General features: G+C 35.1%; 1 protein-coding gene across 12 annotated transcripts in view; it reads right to left on the reverse strand.

Annotated features, from left to right (window-relative positions):
* ST3GAL3 (ST3 beta-galactoside alpha-2,3-sialyltransferase 3) overlaps positions 1 to 14735 on the reverse strand; it is a 213279-nt gene that overhangs the window by 31573 nt on the left and 166971 nt on the right. For all 12 annotated transcript variants that reach the window (XR_009154187.1, XM_058175501.1, XM_058175506.1 and 9 more), the window contains one exon: positions 9866 to 10012. Coding sequence is in view for 11 of the 12 variants with exons in the window: in XM_058175501.1 (XP_058031484.1) it covers positions 9866 to 10012 (147 nt within the window). In the remaining variant the exon portion in view is untranslated. The remainder of the gene's footprint in view (positions 1 to 9865; positions 10013 to 14735) is intronic.

A 14735-nucleotide genomic window follows, 5' to 3' on the forward strand; every position in this document is an offset into this window, starting at 1 on the left:
CACTTGCTAAACACTTTTTAAATCAGAGTTTTATATGTCCCAGGGCCACCTGCAGCTTGTAATTCCTGCCCCCCTTTTTTTTTTGGATCTCAAGTGCTCCAGATGTTGTTTTAGCAATGTTTGACAGCAACTGCCAAGAAGCAGCATTGTAATTCTTGCTATTTTTTCCATACAATACTAAAAACAAAAGGTTATAAATCTTATTTCAGTCATTAAAGCGAACCCAAAGAAAAAATAATATATCCCTCCAAAAAGTGGATAATCCCAGAAAGTTTGATTTGAAATTTAGATGGCAATCCCTGTCCATCTAAATGAAAAAAAAAAGGTAGTTTCTTAATGCTAAAACATTTTCATCCTGATTTAAATTACTGCATTTGCCACTGTGCATGAAGGAACATATCATATTTTTATTTTAGAAAAATATTATTTCATCTTTTACTCTCCCAAAGAATTTCCAAAGCAGACGCTTATTTAAAATAATACATTCTCATAATGTAATATAAATGCATTAAGATAAAGAGGCAATATCTAAATGACAAATGTTTCATTAGCAATGTTATTTCTGATCTTAAATGGGCATAGATGTAGAATTTTAGTGGCTAGAGGTTGGTTCTGTTATAGCCTTTGAAGGATGCTATAACAGAATGGACTCTGCATTATGAGTCACAGAATTAATAGTTCAGGATAGAGTTAAGGAAGACTGATTTTCCAATCAAAATGTAAGCAGAAAGAAGAAGAAACCTTTGGCAGAGAAAACTTTTCCTAACTCTTTTCCCACTATTTATAGTCTGCTAATCCACTCTGGCAAACAAACAGACAAACAAACAAACAAACAAACAAACCAATCGATCCTTCCTAACTGAGAACAACTGCTCTGGAAAGAATCTGATACAGAATAGTCTGTAAGAAACGTGTTTTACTAACTCAAAGCAGAAGCAAGTTTAATTATTTAGATCAGAAGTTAAAAGAACTACAGTTCTCAGAAAACAGAGCAGCACTGCCCACCAAAAGCATTCTGACAGTGGGCAAAACACCCTTAGGACTAAACTACAAAACAACCAGGAAGGTGACAATCCTATGAATCACTGAGACTTCCTGATCTCAGGTTAATCCCCAAGGGAATGGAAGCTGCCAGAACATGACAGAAGTATAAATCCATGACTTGATATATAATGCTAATGCAATAAATTTATTAACAAGGTTGAAGTAGCTTGAGGGACAGAAAGTCATTAATGCTTTTAAAAGCCCAACCTACAATTCCCAATTATGGACAAAACAATATAATGAACCAAACAATTGTAAAGTAGTTTTAAAAGCTGAAAGAATCACTCACATCAAGTTTTCTAATTTTATTAAAATAAATGTTTAGGTTTAATTTTTCACTTTTAGGTTAATGTTTTAATCAATTTTATTCTATGAGACTTATTTTTTATTCTACTTATTGTTTTTTTATTGTGTAAATTTTCTATGATACCCAGAATCTGGTCGGTTTCAGTAAGAAATACATCGGGAAATGTAAATAAAAACAACTAAACAATGAGAATCCAGATAATTTCAATAGAGTCTCATGAATTTTTTTTTTAATTTTTTTTTCATATTTTTTTTTCTTTATTTTTTTTTTTATTCAAAAAGTTTTACAAAAAATTCCCTTTCCCCCAACCCTCTCCTTCACAAACCCCTCCCCTCCCCTGGCTTCCCGGAACAAACACAAGGTATAGTTAAAAATAAAACAAACATATGCTTAAAAAAATTTTTTTCCCAAAACTATTATACCAATTCTCCCTCTCTAGCTCTGACTTCCTCCTTACATAACCAAATCCTTCAAAAAATTAACAATAAACAGTAATAAAATATATAAATCAGTAGAACAAATTAATCCTAAAATATTTAAAACCAGCTAAAGCATAAAAATCCAATCCAGTTCAGAGAATATCTCCTTATAGCTTCTATAACCATATAACCATATAATTTCCCCAAGTCTTTCTTACATAAGATCTTTCAAGAATATTCTATTTAAAATTCAATACAACAGATTATAAAATTTATAAAATTTCAATAGAAAATTACAATATTATTTAATTAATTACAATATCTATTCAACTTTAGTCCTTCCTCATCAAAATCCAGTATATCCAAATATCTAGTCTCTTATAATCACAAATTGCCTTTCGGGACACTAATATTTTGTCTATTAATATTTTAAAAACCTTGTTTCAAAAATAATACTTTTGTCTCTTGCCATTTTTTGGTGCATTAATCTCTGTCTTTCCTTCGTTGCTCCTTTTAAAAGTCAATCACAATATTTCCTAGTAATTCCTTATGTCCAGAAATCCAAAAATTACTGCCGTATATTCCATCAGTCCAAAAGAGAACTCTTGGGAAACATTAAGCTTGTGAGTCTTTTCCATTTGAGGACAATCTCCTGTAGCACAAATTCAGGCAGCTCATCCAAACTATTTAAAGAAAACTTCTTTAGATCACCTTGTTTCTTCACGATCAAATCTTCATATTTATCCACTTTTATTTGTATGTCCTCCATTCCATTTTCCGAATAATTGCACTGGTTAATTTGCTCCAAACTCTCATCCAAAACGTCCCCATTTTTTATCAATTCGTATTTTTGAATAATTAAATACATACTTTCTGTGTAGTCCTGTATAAAGTCACGAATCCATTCTTCTGAAAGAACCTCCATAACAAAATTCCTGCTGAGAATCCCCTTGTAAAGTACTTAAACAGCGTAATATAATCCAACAGTCCACAGTCAAACACAATAAGATAAAATCTCCATTCAGTTTCGATTCAACAGCAAAGCTCCCTTTGATGTATCGCTCTGCTTTCAGTTTCTCTAAAACGAAACTGAAGGGGGGGCGGAAGTCAGAAAATCAAAAATACTTGCAAACCAATAATTGTTCCTCACACTCGTTCCGCCTGCTTTTCGTATCCACAAAAAGAAATCAATTGTTAGCAGAAGTGGACACCTTCCTCTTTTCCTGCTTTTTCAGGAGCGCAGAGAATACTGGAGGTGGGGGAGGGGTAAATAAGGGGATTCGACCGTTCAGGACTTTGTATTACAAAAACAAAGCCCCTAGGGGAATCTACCCAAATCCTCCCCCTTGCTCTGTCTCTCTCTTTCAACCAGAGAGAGAAATGAAGCCGGGATCAGTTGTTAAATCCGGCTTTTACCATATTCAATGCGGAGTGCCATAAATTAGCACCCAACGAGAAAGATGGTGCCACCCAGAAGCCCCGAGTCTCATGAATTTTTGATCAGTCTAGTGAGATATATTATTGGATACCTTAATAATCACCCATTTTAAATTTGATTTAAGCAGCCTGTGAAAGCTGTTCATGTCCATGTGAAATTAAATGCTTATTTATATTAATATTTGATGATGGGATGATTGAGCACTAGGAATAAGAAAAAAGGGCAATAATATCCATGAATAATTGATTTAAACAAATAACTTAGGCAACAGGATACTGTTATTTCATGCAAACAAAAATGCCATATAATGCCTATAACTCACTAAAACTGGATCTTAAACTAAATTATGTCAGGAAAAATCACGTTGTTTCGCTCTACGGTAGAGAAAGTATTGCATCATGTGTGAAAAGTTCCACACAAGTATCGTTTGATACAAATCTGCAATTTTAAAAGCTACTTTGTTCTGCTTCCTAAATATGTAGTATGTGTGTAAATGTTGTATACAATAATTACAAGGTTTGTACAGGCAGTCCTGGGGTTACAACAACAATTAGGACCAATGAGCAATTTGGTCATAAAGGGTGATGTCTTTTCTGTATAACTAGTCCCAGTATCAAACTGTTCTTGCTTAATTAGCCAGAATATTATTGGTAGGAAACCACACCACATTTTCTAGTCAAGGCAGTAAAAATGTCCTCAGCAGCCCTCATCTTTCTCTTGCCACCAGCAAAAGCAAAATAGTTGGTCAAAGTTTTAAGCCAAGAAAAGAAAAATCTTGTTCAAAATCCAGTAAGATTTCCAACAGAGAGAGCTTACAAGATGGTTTTGAGCATAGCTGAGAATGTGTGTTCCATTTCACAGAATGCCATTCTTCCCTTAAAAAGATCTTAAATTAATATCTGCTCCTAAACTGTTTCAAGAAAATATGTGTTGCCTTGCACCGTGAGATGAGTGGCCTATAAATTTAACAAATAAAAAAAATAAATCACCAGCATCAAAGTCAGTTCTACGAAATATAGTTGGTAGCAGTCAACTAGTTACATTTCAACCAAAGCTACCTCTTTCTGATCACAAAACTATGTATTACATCAATCAGAATTGAAAAAAATATATATCATTGTTATAACTGATTACATTTTTATTGGTTTAGATAAACATATTCAGAACATTTAACTGCTGATTGTCAACAAAATTTCCAAAACTATTTTCCAAATGGATTATTAACAGTTGTGGACAGCTCCAGTTTCTCATGCTGGAAGTGATTGATTTCAGCCTAATTCTATGGATAGCATTTCGCACCAGGACAACAAACTGACTAAAACGATAGCACAAGCTTAGCTCATGAATTACCAGGACCACACAATGAGTCTATTATCACTCCTAAAAAATAGATTCCAGACTGTACATCTGACACTATAGTGCAAAGAACAAAAAAAAAGATAAACTCTGCACATATAAGACAGACGTGAGAAGGATTAATAAGAATAGATTGTGGAAGTTAATCAGCACAAGTGAGATCGTACAGTTCCAAAAGATAGTCTTATGGTAACCATAAGGATATGTTCGTTCTAAACAATATACAGCTTTGAAGTTTATAATTAGCATGTTCCTTTTATTCTCTCAAACAGATAGGAAACTGGAATTGTTATTTCAATGGAGCAGAAACATGCTTCTCATGGATATTACCGAAATCATATAGCCCAAATCTTATTTATATCCCAATACTGATAGCATTAGGAAAGAAGAATAAGATTTCCAGTCAAGAAGAAAACTCCGCCAAATCCTCAGTAAAGCCAAATCTTCAATTAATGTCCTCATTTCCAAATCCAAAGACAGTTCTGCTTCAAAATCAAGTGTCCCAATCTGGAATGGATCTTTCATCCATTGTTATTGCATAAGCACTATTGTACTTTGCAGTATTATTCAGTTTCATCTGGAAAAAATTATAGGTACAAAGTAGACATAAATGTTCCTACACATACTCGTTTATTAAATCCTGAATGAAATGCTATGGGATCAGTCTTGAACCATTACACTCTGCCTTCTCAGCCCTGTTGAAAAACCCTAAAATTACAATGCTAATTGGCAGCACATTGTTACCATATGTGGCATGGTTATAGCACCCTGAAGTTTATTTAAGCTTGGAAAGAGGAATGGAATATTTCAATCCTTTATAAGGAATTCAATTTGGCCCCAGTTATTAAGGACATCATCTACCTCAAGCTGTGTGTTCCTATGACACCTCTTGGTATACCTCTGAATGTATTGATGACAGGCATTCTGTAAGAGGACTCTGATTACATAGGCTTTTAATAATTCTTTAAGACTTTTTGACCTAGTTCTGTATGCAAGAGAAAATTTCATAAATACAAGTTAACAAAATCCTACTAAGTTGGTGCTAGGAATGAATCTTCATAGTAAAGACACTGCCGGGGTTTTTGACTAGCGCAACAAGCCTTAATTTCACTCCTAGCACCAATTTAGTAGGACTGTGTTGTGTGTCACTCTCTCTGGTAGTGAACTTAATTAACAGCTGCCAGCAAGATTGAAACTATTATTGTATGAGCCTTCTAAATATCAAGATAGGAAGTATCAGTGAGCTATTTGGGATTAAAAGATCTGCATAAGTAAGAACTATAAAAATAAGAACAGACAAACAGAAACATTCAATGAAGACTGAGTAGGCTCAATAGCCTTCAAATGGGGCTACCAATCTGAAAAGGAAAACAAACAAATGGGGGAGAATGGAATGGATTATCCTAAAGGAAATATTAGCTAGCCAGAGCTGTGATTGGCATTGTAATGAATAGGATCACAATACATATTGAGCTAGACCTTTGTTCATGAACCTTCTGAATGTAACTCCGAGATAGAAAGAACAGAGGATGCATCAAGGGTGAAATACTCCCAGTTCAGACTGGATCAGACGATCCGGTAGCGATGGCGGTGGGTGGTTCAGAGAAATGGTAGCAAAAGTCCTTGGCTCCCCCGCCCATGCCTACCCAATTGCCTGGTTGCCCGCTTGCCACTTCTTTTAAAAAATGCTTTTAAAAGGTAAAAAAAGGCTATGACGATCACACCTGAGCCGCTCGATCATCAGAGCCTTTTTTTTTTTACTTTAAAAAGAAGTAAAACTTTTTTACTTTTACTTTTTCGCAGCCAGCGAACCTATAGTAAACCAGTTCAGATTTCACCACTGGGATGCATTGCCCTAGCAGAACTTCTCTTCAGCCCTCTGCATAAAATTTTGAAAACCCACAAAGCTTCATATCCTGAAGAAAATAACAAGGCAGGCTAGAGGATTCTGCGAGTTGAAGTCCACACATCTTAAAGTTGCCAAATTGAGAAACAGTGGTCTACACAGAAAGGAGGATGCAGTGCCTATGCCGGATCCATTATAAAACCTCTGCCAGGTCCCTTCATGCTTTTCCTTATGGTTACATTGCATATTGTTCTTATATATGAAAGCACAGCCCAAGAATGCATGAAGTCCCTCTTGAATGAAAACATAAGGACTTGGCTTGGATCATTATAGTCACTACACAAGCAACATTGCCCTAATTTTCCAAATTACTACACCTGCATCTTTATTTCATATTGTTTTTATACAAATTCCCAGAACATTTAGTTTATTGTTTGTTTTGTGCAACAGAGACCATTGGCAAAAATCTGTTTTCTTAAAGTCCCATAAACTAAACTATTTTAAAAATGTCCAAGCAGACTTTTATTCGGGTTTTCTCCCACGTAAAATTGGAAGTGTCTTGGCGACGTTTCGACGAAATCCCATTCGTCATCATCAGGCTAGGTGCTTACAGCTTCCTATTTCTGTTCTGTTCGCGCTGCTCAGAAATAGGAAGCTGTAAGCACCTAGCCTGATGATGACAAATATATATATATATATATATATATATATATATATATATATATATATATATATATATACACACACACACATTTCAAAATACAAATAAGAAATAAATTAAGAAAAAGTGGATGGCAAAGATTTATATGTGTTTTTTTCTCCAAAAGACTAAAAACATTCCCCTTAAAAGTGATGCTGTATAACAAATACCTAGATGAAAAAAGGCGGAACTTCAATCTGCTTTGAATACACATATATCATCCAGTTTGGAAATTATTTGCCAAACTAGAGCATATTTTCATAGTAAGAGACCTCTTTCCATGAGAGGGAAGGGTGGGAGTGGGGAATAGTACAACTTTTATTTATTCCTGATACAGGAGATTACATTCTTATAAATATGCTAACGGGCAGAACATATAACTTTAACTCCTTTACTGCATCCTTTTTCTAGTCATTAGTATGTACATGCTTAGGCTTATGAAGCCACTAAATAAGCAAAAAAGTAAAATAAAAAATAAAATGAAAATAAATACTTAAAGAACCTAGCTATATGTTCTGAGATTACTCCTCCTTAGCAAGTATTGAAAGTTGACTTACTGCTGTATGAGACTAGGCCTCTTGAGACAGCCCTGTTGAGACAGCCAGAAAACAAAAACAGTGTAGCTTTTTTGATGTCTAGTTGTAGCTCTTTCCCCCCTCCCCTTTCTTTCCATTTTTAGTAGGAAGTGTGACCCCCCTCATTTTATCTATTAAGAATGTCAGAATGAAACAGTCAGTTATGTATCAGCAAATTCATTTTCCTGAAACAAACAAGCAATATATGTTGAATAAATAGTTAAAATACATCTATAATGAAATACATCTATACAATTTATCCTTGCCATTCCTTTGAATCAAAAAAAAAATGCTAATGCTGGGAACAAGACCAGGGAATCAATCTGATATGACAACTCTTCTCTGTAAAATGCTAAATTCAGGAACTGAATAGGCACACGAGAACTGTCTTTGAGAATTACTGTTTTTTAAAATGGAATGGAAAAAGAAAAAGCCAAATACATAGGTGACAGAGATGCATGAAGTCATGTTCCTATTCTGCCAGTTTCACTATAAAGGGTAAAAAGCAGTGCATTAGATATTTACAAGACAATCTATATCGGGTCCCTCACTCAGCAACTTTATTCTATTTTTATTACAGTTATATCCTACCGCAATCTGTTGATTCTTGGAATGTAAACTTTCACAGTCCATTTAACATGCTAGAGAAATTCAATATAGGTGCATATTACAGTCTCTCAAGTCTAGGGCATTTAAATGTATTTGCAAGTATGATGGGCAAAGAATGAAAAAAAGAGCACACTGGAAATTAATATATCCTTATTATTAATTCTTCCTTACTACGATACTAGTTTAGTTTTATTTAGAGTCATGGATCAGCTGTCAGAGAATTCCAAAGAAAAGTCAATACAGAGAATAGAGACAAAAAATTGAAGTTTTTTTTTAAATGCTATATAATCTTAACTTGTAAATTTCATAAAGGATCAAGAAAGCTTATTGATCACATACATAGTGTGAAAGTAATTGTACTGTGTAGATTATTAATATTTAAAAACTGCAATGCCTAAATTGTTCCCTTTACACTTCCCAATAGCAATTGATCAACTATATTCTACCTCCATGGAACCTTTACAGAAGCAAGTTCTGATTCCTGGTGTAATTAGAAATTGCTTATATTGTAAGAGATTCAAGAATACAGAAATTGAAAATGTTGATTGGATTATATTGGCATTGAGTCTTTATAGGATCAATTCTGGGAATCATGAAACAAAAAAGTAATCTCTTTAGCATCAAGGAGAACTAAAATGGATTTTTTTAGTCAAATTTAGCATGATGGAATTTATTATTTTTCAGAATATAAAAATTAAAAAAGAATTTAGCCAATGCACATTCTTTTTTAACTTTTTCTAGATGGGAAGTGACTCAGAAAGACAAGCAGGAGCACTTATAATTTCATTGAAGGTTTTTTTTTGGGGGGGGGGTGTTTCATGATCAACATAAACAGCAGATATTGTCAGCATCATCAAAAAGCTCCAAAAGGTCTGATATCACTAGATTTTATACTGTTGTCCCCTGAGCTACTTGAAAACTAATGTTGAAGTGATTAAACAAATTAATGTAATATTAAATGTAAAGTAATATTCCTAGCCTGAAAACAAACAAGATACCTGGCTATTCCCACCTGCTAGGAAAGCTGCAAGTACAGTCATAATTGTACTTTTTATGTACACTGAGAACATATTTATTTATTTATTTATTATTTAAATTTATATATGCACCAAAGACAAATTCCTTGTGTGTCCAATCACACCTGGCCAATAAAGAATTCTATTCTATTCTATTCTATTCTATTCTGTTCTGTTCTGTTCTGTTCTGTTCTGTTCTGTTCTATTCTATAATGGAACACCATATAGTGCATGCAATATATGTGATCTGGATTGTTCTATGGATTGTCATACTCTGTTTAACATTACAATTTTCATACATATTTCATTTCGTGATTATTTTTTTATTATTTCTGAATTGTTTCTAGTGGTTTTTTTTACCATTATCAATCTAACATTTACTATTAGCATATTGGACACGGCACAAAATCCAAAAGTGATACCGTTCTCATCCACTCACTAATATAGGGATGAGGATTTAGAGCAGGGAAAAATAGATTATTAGGCTTGATTTCCCATTTGCAATACAAAAGAGCGCAAGGGTCATATTGGAGATAGGCTCCAGTGTAAACTTACCCCTCTGCCCATCAGGCCATTGTTGAAAGGAAGGCCAATAAAGCTGAAGGCTGCCTCCTGTATAAAATATGGATTCAGGATTCGGATCTCATGGGGCTCTCTTGGAACATGGGTTGCCACAGACTTCCAGAAGCCATCAGAAGCACTCTGTAAAAATGCAAAGGACCATTGCAGATAGTTAGAGAACCCAAGCCCTGATTTCCTTTTGAATTCACCAGCACTGTAGAAAGGAAATACAAATTAAGAACTACTTCCAGAATCTAATAGTTAATTGTGAGAAAAATTGCTAAGAAATTAAAATAATGGGTCTGTTTAAACTATTCTTATTTGGACCTTTAAGATAGGTTCTATCCATAGATTGAAATATCTTTGGAAATTACATCTGATTTATAATCCAGGCCTTGTTAACGAACACAACTGTTTAGAAAACAGAGGGGGCAATGCATATTAAGAGGGGAGAAAATCACTAGTAGTGTACCTTGGCTGACCTCACATATTAAGCACATTTGGTTAGAGGGAACCAAATTCTGGGAATTCAAGGGCTAGACATAAATTAAGAAAAAAAACCCTGGAAAGACTCACTTTCAGAACACTTAATAAACTGCAATCACAAGAAATCGAATTCAGATTAAGGGCATTTTAATTTTGATTGAAATACTGTACACAACAGCTACAATAAATAATCTACACAGAGAACCTTTTCATATTTCAAAAATTTTACACAAGATGTGCTCTTCTAATGGAACACAACTCCTTACGGAGAAGAACAGTGGAAAGAAAAGATGCATTCAAGAATTGCATGAATATGAACATATATCCATATCCATGCAAACTTTTTGCTTTTCTGGAATAATGAGAAAGATGAAACTTAACACAAGATGTGCTTAGAAGAAAAAAATATGATCCCGCTGGGCTGTTCCCTAGACCGACCAACAAGATTGGTAGTATATATTCTTTTGTTTTCACAGTGGGCTATATAGACAGTGTGCTCTTTGCACTTGTGGGCTGTAGGGAAAACAGAATGTCTAGAGGAAAAAAACACCTCATAAATCCAGGACAGGGAGAACTCTGACATATTAGGAAACTAGGCTCTCAGCTCATGTCTAAAATGGATTACGTATCTTTATTTACTATAGTTTGGTCTCTGCTTCTTATGGTACCCATGGGAAAAAGAATTATTTGAAAATCTACAACTGAGGAAAGATTAGTTGAGCCATATCAAGTAAGTACAGAATGTCTGCTGTAGCATTGATCCCTTCCAAAACAATCCATTTTTAAAAAAATTGTTAAAAATACACTAGTCCTGGAACTTAATGAGCCATGTAAGATTGGGATCACATTTCCAATGAACTCTACCAACACAATCCTCAGTGGATCTAGAAACATACCAAATTCACAACACAGTAAAATGAGAAATTGCTCGCGGCTGTATCTCTTTCAAATTAAAACATGCAAATGTACAATTAACAAACTGTTTTTAATAATTCCCATGAGTCATTTATTATTACCTGCTTCCAAAAAGAGTTACAAAATATATTGGGATTTAATGATCAGCTAACAAAATGATCCAATGGGCACTGTACTGATTCCTATTCTTCCTTTCCTTTTGTCTTCTTTCCCCCCACTATCCACTGAGACTGTTTTCCAATTTAAATCTTTATGGTTATCTAGCAATGGTTAAAATGTACAGTATATGGGGAAAATCTTCCTGATAGATGCATTGAACCAGGGGAATTTAATATGTAGTCCTTGATTTACAACCATAATTCAGGAGAGTTGTTTGTGCTGTTGGAGAAGCCTGCTTAACTTCCCATATACATTCAAATACTTACATTAAAAACTTCTGCATAAGGCTGAGGCCAATTTGTATTTGGTGACATGGGAGGAGATCATGGGATATAAAGCAAATGATTCATATATATAGTAATATTTGCATAAGCTACATTATAATAACACTTGAATAAATTGTGTATGACTTAGGTAAGCAATATTCATATGGCAAATGTGTGTGTGTGTTTATGAAAAAATGTTCTTACTGATGTACATGACTTATTACTTTAAAGATGAAACATTTGCCTCTCCAGCACAAAAGAAATATTAAAGATATGCACATTTTGGGGAATCAGAGTTCAAAGAGATATATCATACAGATCAGCAAGTATTTGAGTATACTGATATGGAAATAAATGTAAATGAAAACTGGATGGGAAAAATATTGCAGTCTCCTGTGGGGGGGAGCAAACCCTTATTTGTTTTTACCCTTAAAATTTAATTAATGCATTTTATTTAATAAATGTAATCACATTAGGTCTATTCCTGTAACTAGTATGCATTCTCTGATTGGATAATTTATGTGGCTAGTTGAGAAAGCAGGAAACAGTAGGCTGTGTTCTTGAAAGCATAGATCCCAGTTGAAGAATATGTTGGATGTGTTTTGTCTTAATTCAGGATTTATCAGGTCAAAAAAATATAGTAACTTTGATTTAAAACTATTAAAGACTTCTTAATAATGAATTTGCAGAATTTATGGCCTGAGCCATATGAAGACCCCCAAAGCCTTGAGCATGATTCATCTGTGGTCTCAATGATCAAACGTGGAGGTGATAATATCAAGATTTGGCGGTTCTTTGCTCTCTCAGAGCCAGACAACTTGTCATTATTATTATTATTATTTATTATATTTGTATACCGCCCTTCTCCCGAAGGACTCAGGGCGGTTCACAGCCAATAAAAACAACAGAAAACATATAATACATATAAAACAGCTAAAACAGTATAAAAAATTTATTCAATTGATGGCCTAAAACTTTTAAATACAAATTTAAAACCCCGTTTAAAACCCCTGATTTAAAACCCCAATTTAAAACTATGTTCACGCTAGTCCTGCTCGTCGAAACAACGTCTTTAGCTCGCGGCAGAAGGTCCGGAGGTCGGGGAGTTGACGAAGCCCCAGAGGCAGCTCGTTCCAGAGGGCAGGAGCCCCCACAGAGAAGGCCCTTCCCCTGGAGGTCGCCAGCTGACATTGTTTGGCTGACGGCATCCGGAGGAGGCCCTCTCTGTGAGAGCGCACTGGTCGGTGAGAGGCTACTGGTGGCAGTAGGCGGTCCCGTAAATACCCTGGCCCTAAGCCATGGAGCGCTTTAAAGGTGATAACAAGTACCTTGAAGTGAACCCGGAAGACCACCGGGAGCCAGTGCACACTGCGCAGGAGAGGTGTTACACGGGAGCCACGTGGTGCTCCCTCTATCACCCGCGCAGCCGCATTCTGGACCAGTTGGAGGCTCCGGGTACCCTTCAAGGGGAGCCCCATGTAGAGAGCATTGCAGTAGTCCAGGCAGGATGTAACAAGGGCATGATTGATCGGGCATAAGGAAGCCCGGTCAAGAAAGGGGCGCAACTGGTGTATCAGTCATCATTGAAGGAAGCACAAATTCTGCTTCGCAATCAGAGAATTCTGTATTGGAATATCAGGCTATGTGCCCATCAACTGAACAGTAAGACAATAATCCAAAATACACAAGCAAGTTTAAAAGAGAATGAATTAAGAAGAGCAAATACAATGTTTTGGAATGCCAAAGTCAAAGTCCATATCTAAATGCCACAATCCTCAAATATTACTGAGCTGAAGAAGTTCACCATGGAGGAATGGATCAAAAGTCCTATACAATGACAAAAAAGACTGATTGCTAGTTATAAGAACCAAGTTGCATTTGGCTGCAATTACTGTGCAACTAGATATATATAATTGTTTTTTTAAAATATTCTCTCTTTCTCTCTCTCATACACACACACACCATGACGCATGAAATTCTGATAACATTCAGTAACAAAGATCTGCAAAAATTCAAAAAAATCCAAAATAAAGCAAATACTTTTTTATGCATGAAATATTTAGAATTATAAATTTCTTTCTTATTGGGATGAGGACACTCTTCATGATAAGGAGTTGGAAACATCTCAACTGCTGTACAGTTAATCTAACTCCAAAGATAAGAAGACTAAAGAGTAGATCTGCCAGACTCATAGATTTATCTTCCATTTTATCCTGAGTCAAAATGATAGAGTGTTTTTATTCTCAGTGCATTTTGAAGATACAATAGATAATTTTTAGCCAAGGGACATATTTTGAATTCTAATAATAAATTGTAGCACTCATGTAAAATAGTTATCAGGACAGAGGCTCATCTTTTCAGTGGCATGGAAAATGTGACCAGTCTCAAAATATCCATTTCTTTAAAAGTAAACTGATAAGGAAACCTCTCTCAAGCTTTCCTAAATGCTCTTTATTTTGGAAGCTGAGTGAACTTAGCTTCACTGCTTTTTTTCCAAGAAAGGCTAACATGACCTTGGGCCAGTCGTTCTTTCTCAGCTCAACTCATCTCACAGAGTTGTTGTGGGGAAAATAGGAGGAAAAAGTTGTGTTGGTTATGTTCTCTGCCTTGAGTTATTTGTAAAAAAATAAAAATAAAGGTGGGAAATCTGTCAAATAAACAATGTTTGGAAAGCATCACTGTTTCAATGAACTGAAGAAGAAAACTTCAGCTCTGCCTAGAATTTGGCTAAATTGGGCAAAAGACTGGAATCTGGAACACCATTGCCCCCTCCCACAAAAAGTCACATGTAACAGAGTTTTGTTTACAGAAAAAAAATGAGTCAAAAAGTACTTGAATCAAGAAAGAGCCAGAGATGTGTTAGTTATGAGCTAAAGCTTGTAAAATAGATTTGGGAGAATGGAATCATTTTATGTAAGGAAGTAGGCATCAAAGCAGGACACATACAAACTGAGTTTACTTATGACTTCTCCAGAATCTCCCTAGGTCCAACCCAGAGTGGAATGTATTCTGTCACTTCAGCAAAGACATGATGCATG

This window comes from Ahaetulla prasina, chromosome 3 (assembly GCF_028640845.1).
Source record: "Ahaetulla prasina isolate Xishuangbanna chromosome 3, ASM2864084v1, whole genome shotgun sequence".
In the NCBI taxonomy this organism is placed as follows: domain Eukaryota; kingdom Metazoa; phylum Chordata; class Lepidosauria; order Squamata; family Colubridae; genus Ahaetulla; species Ahaetulla prasina.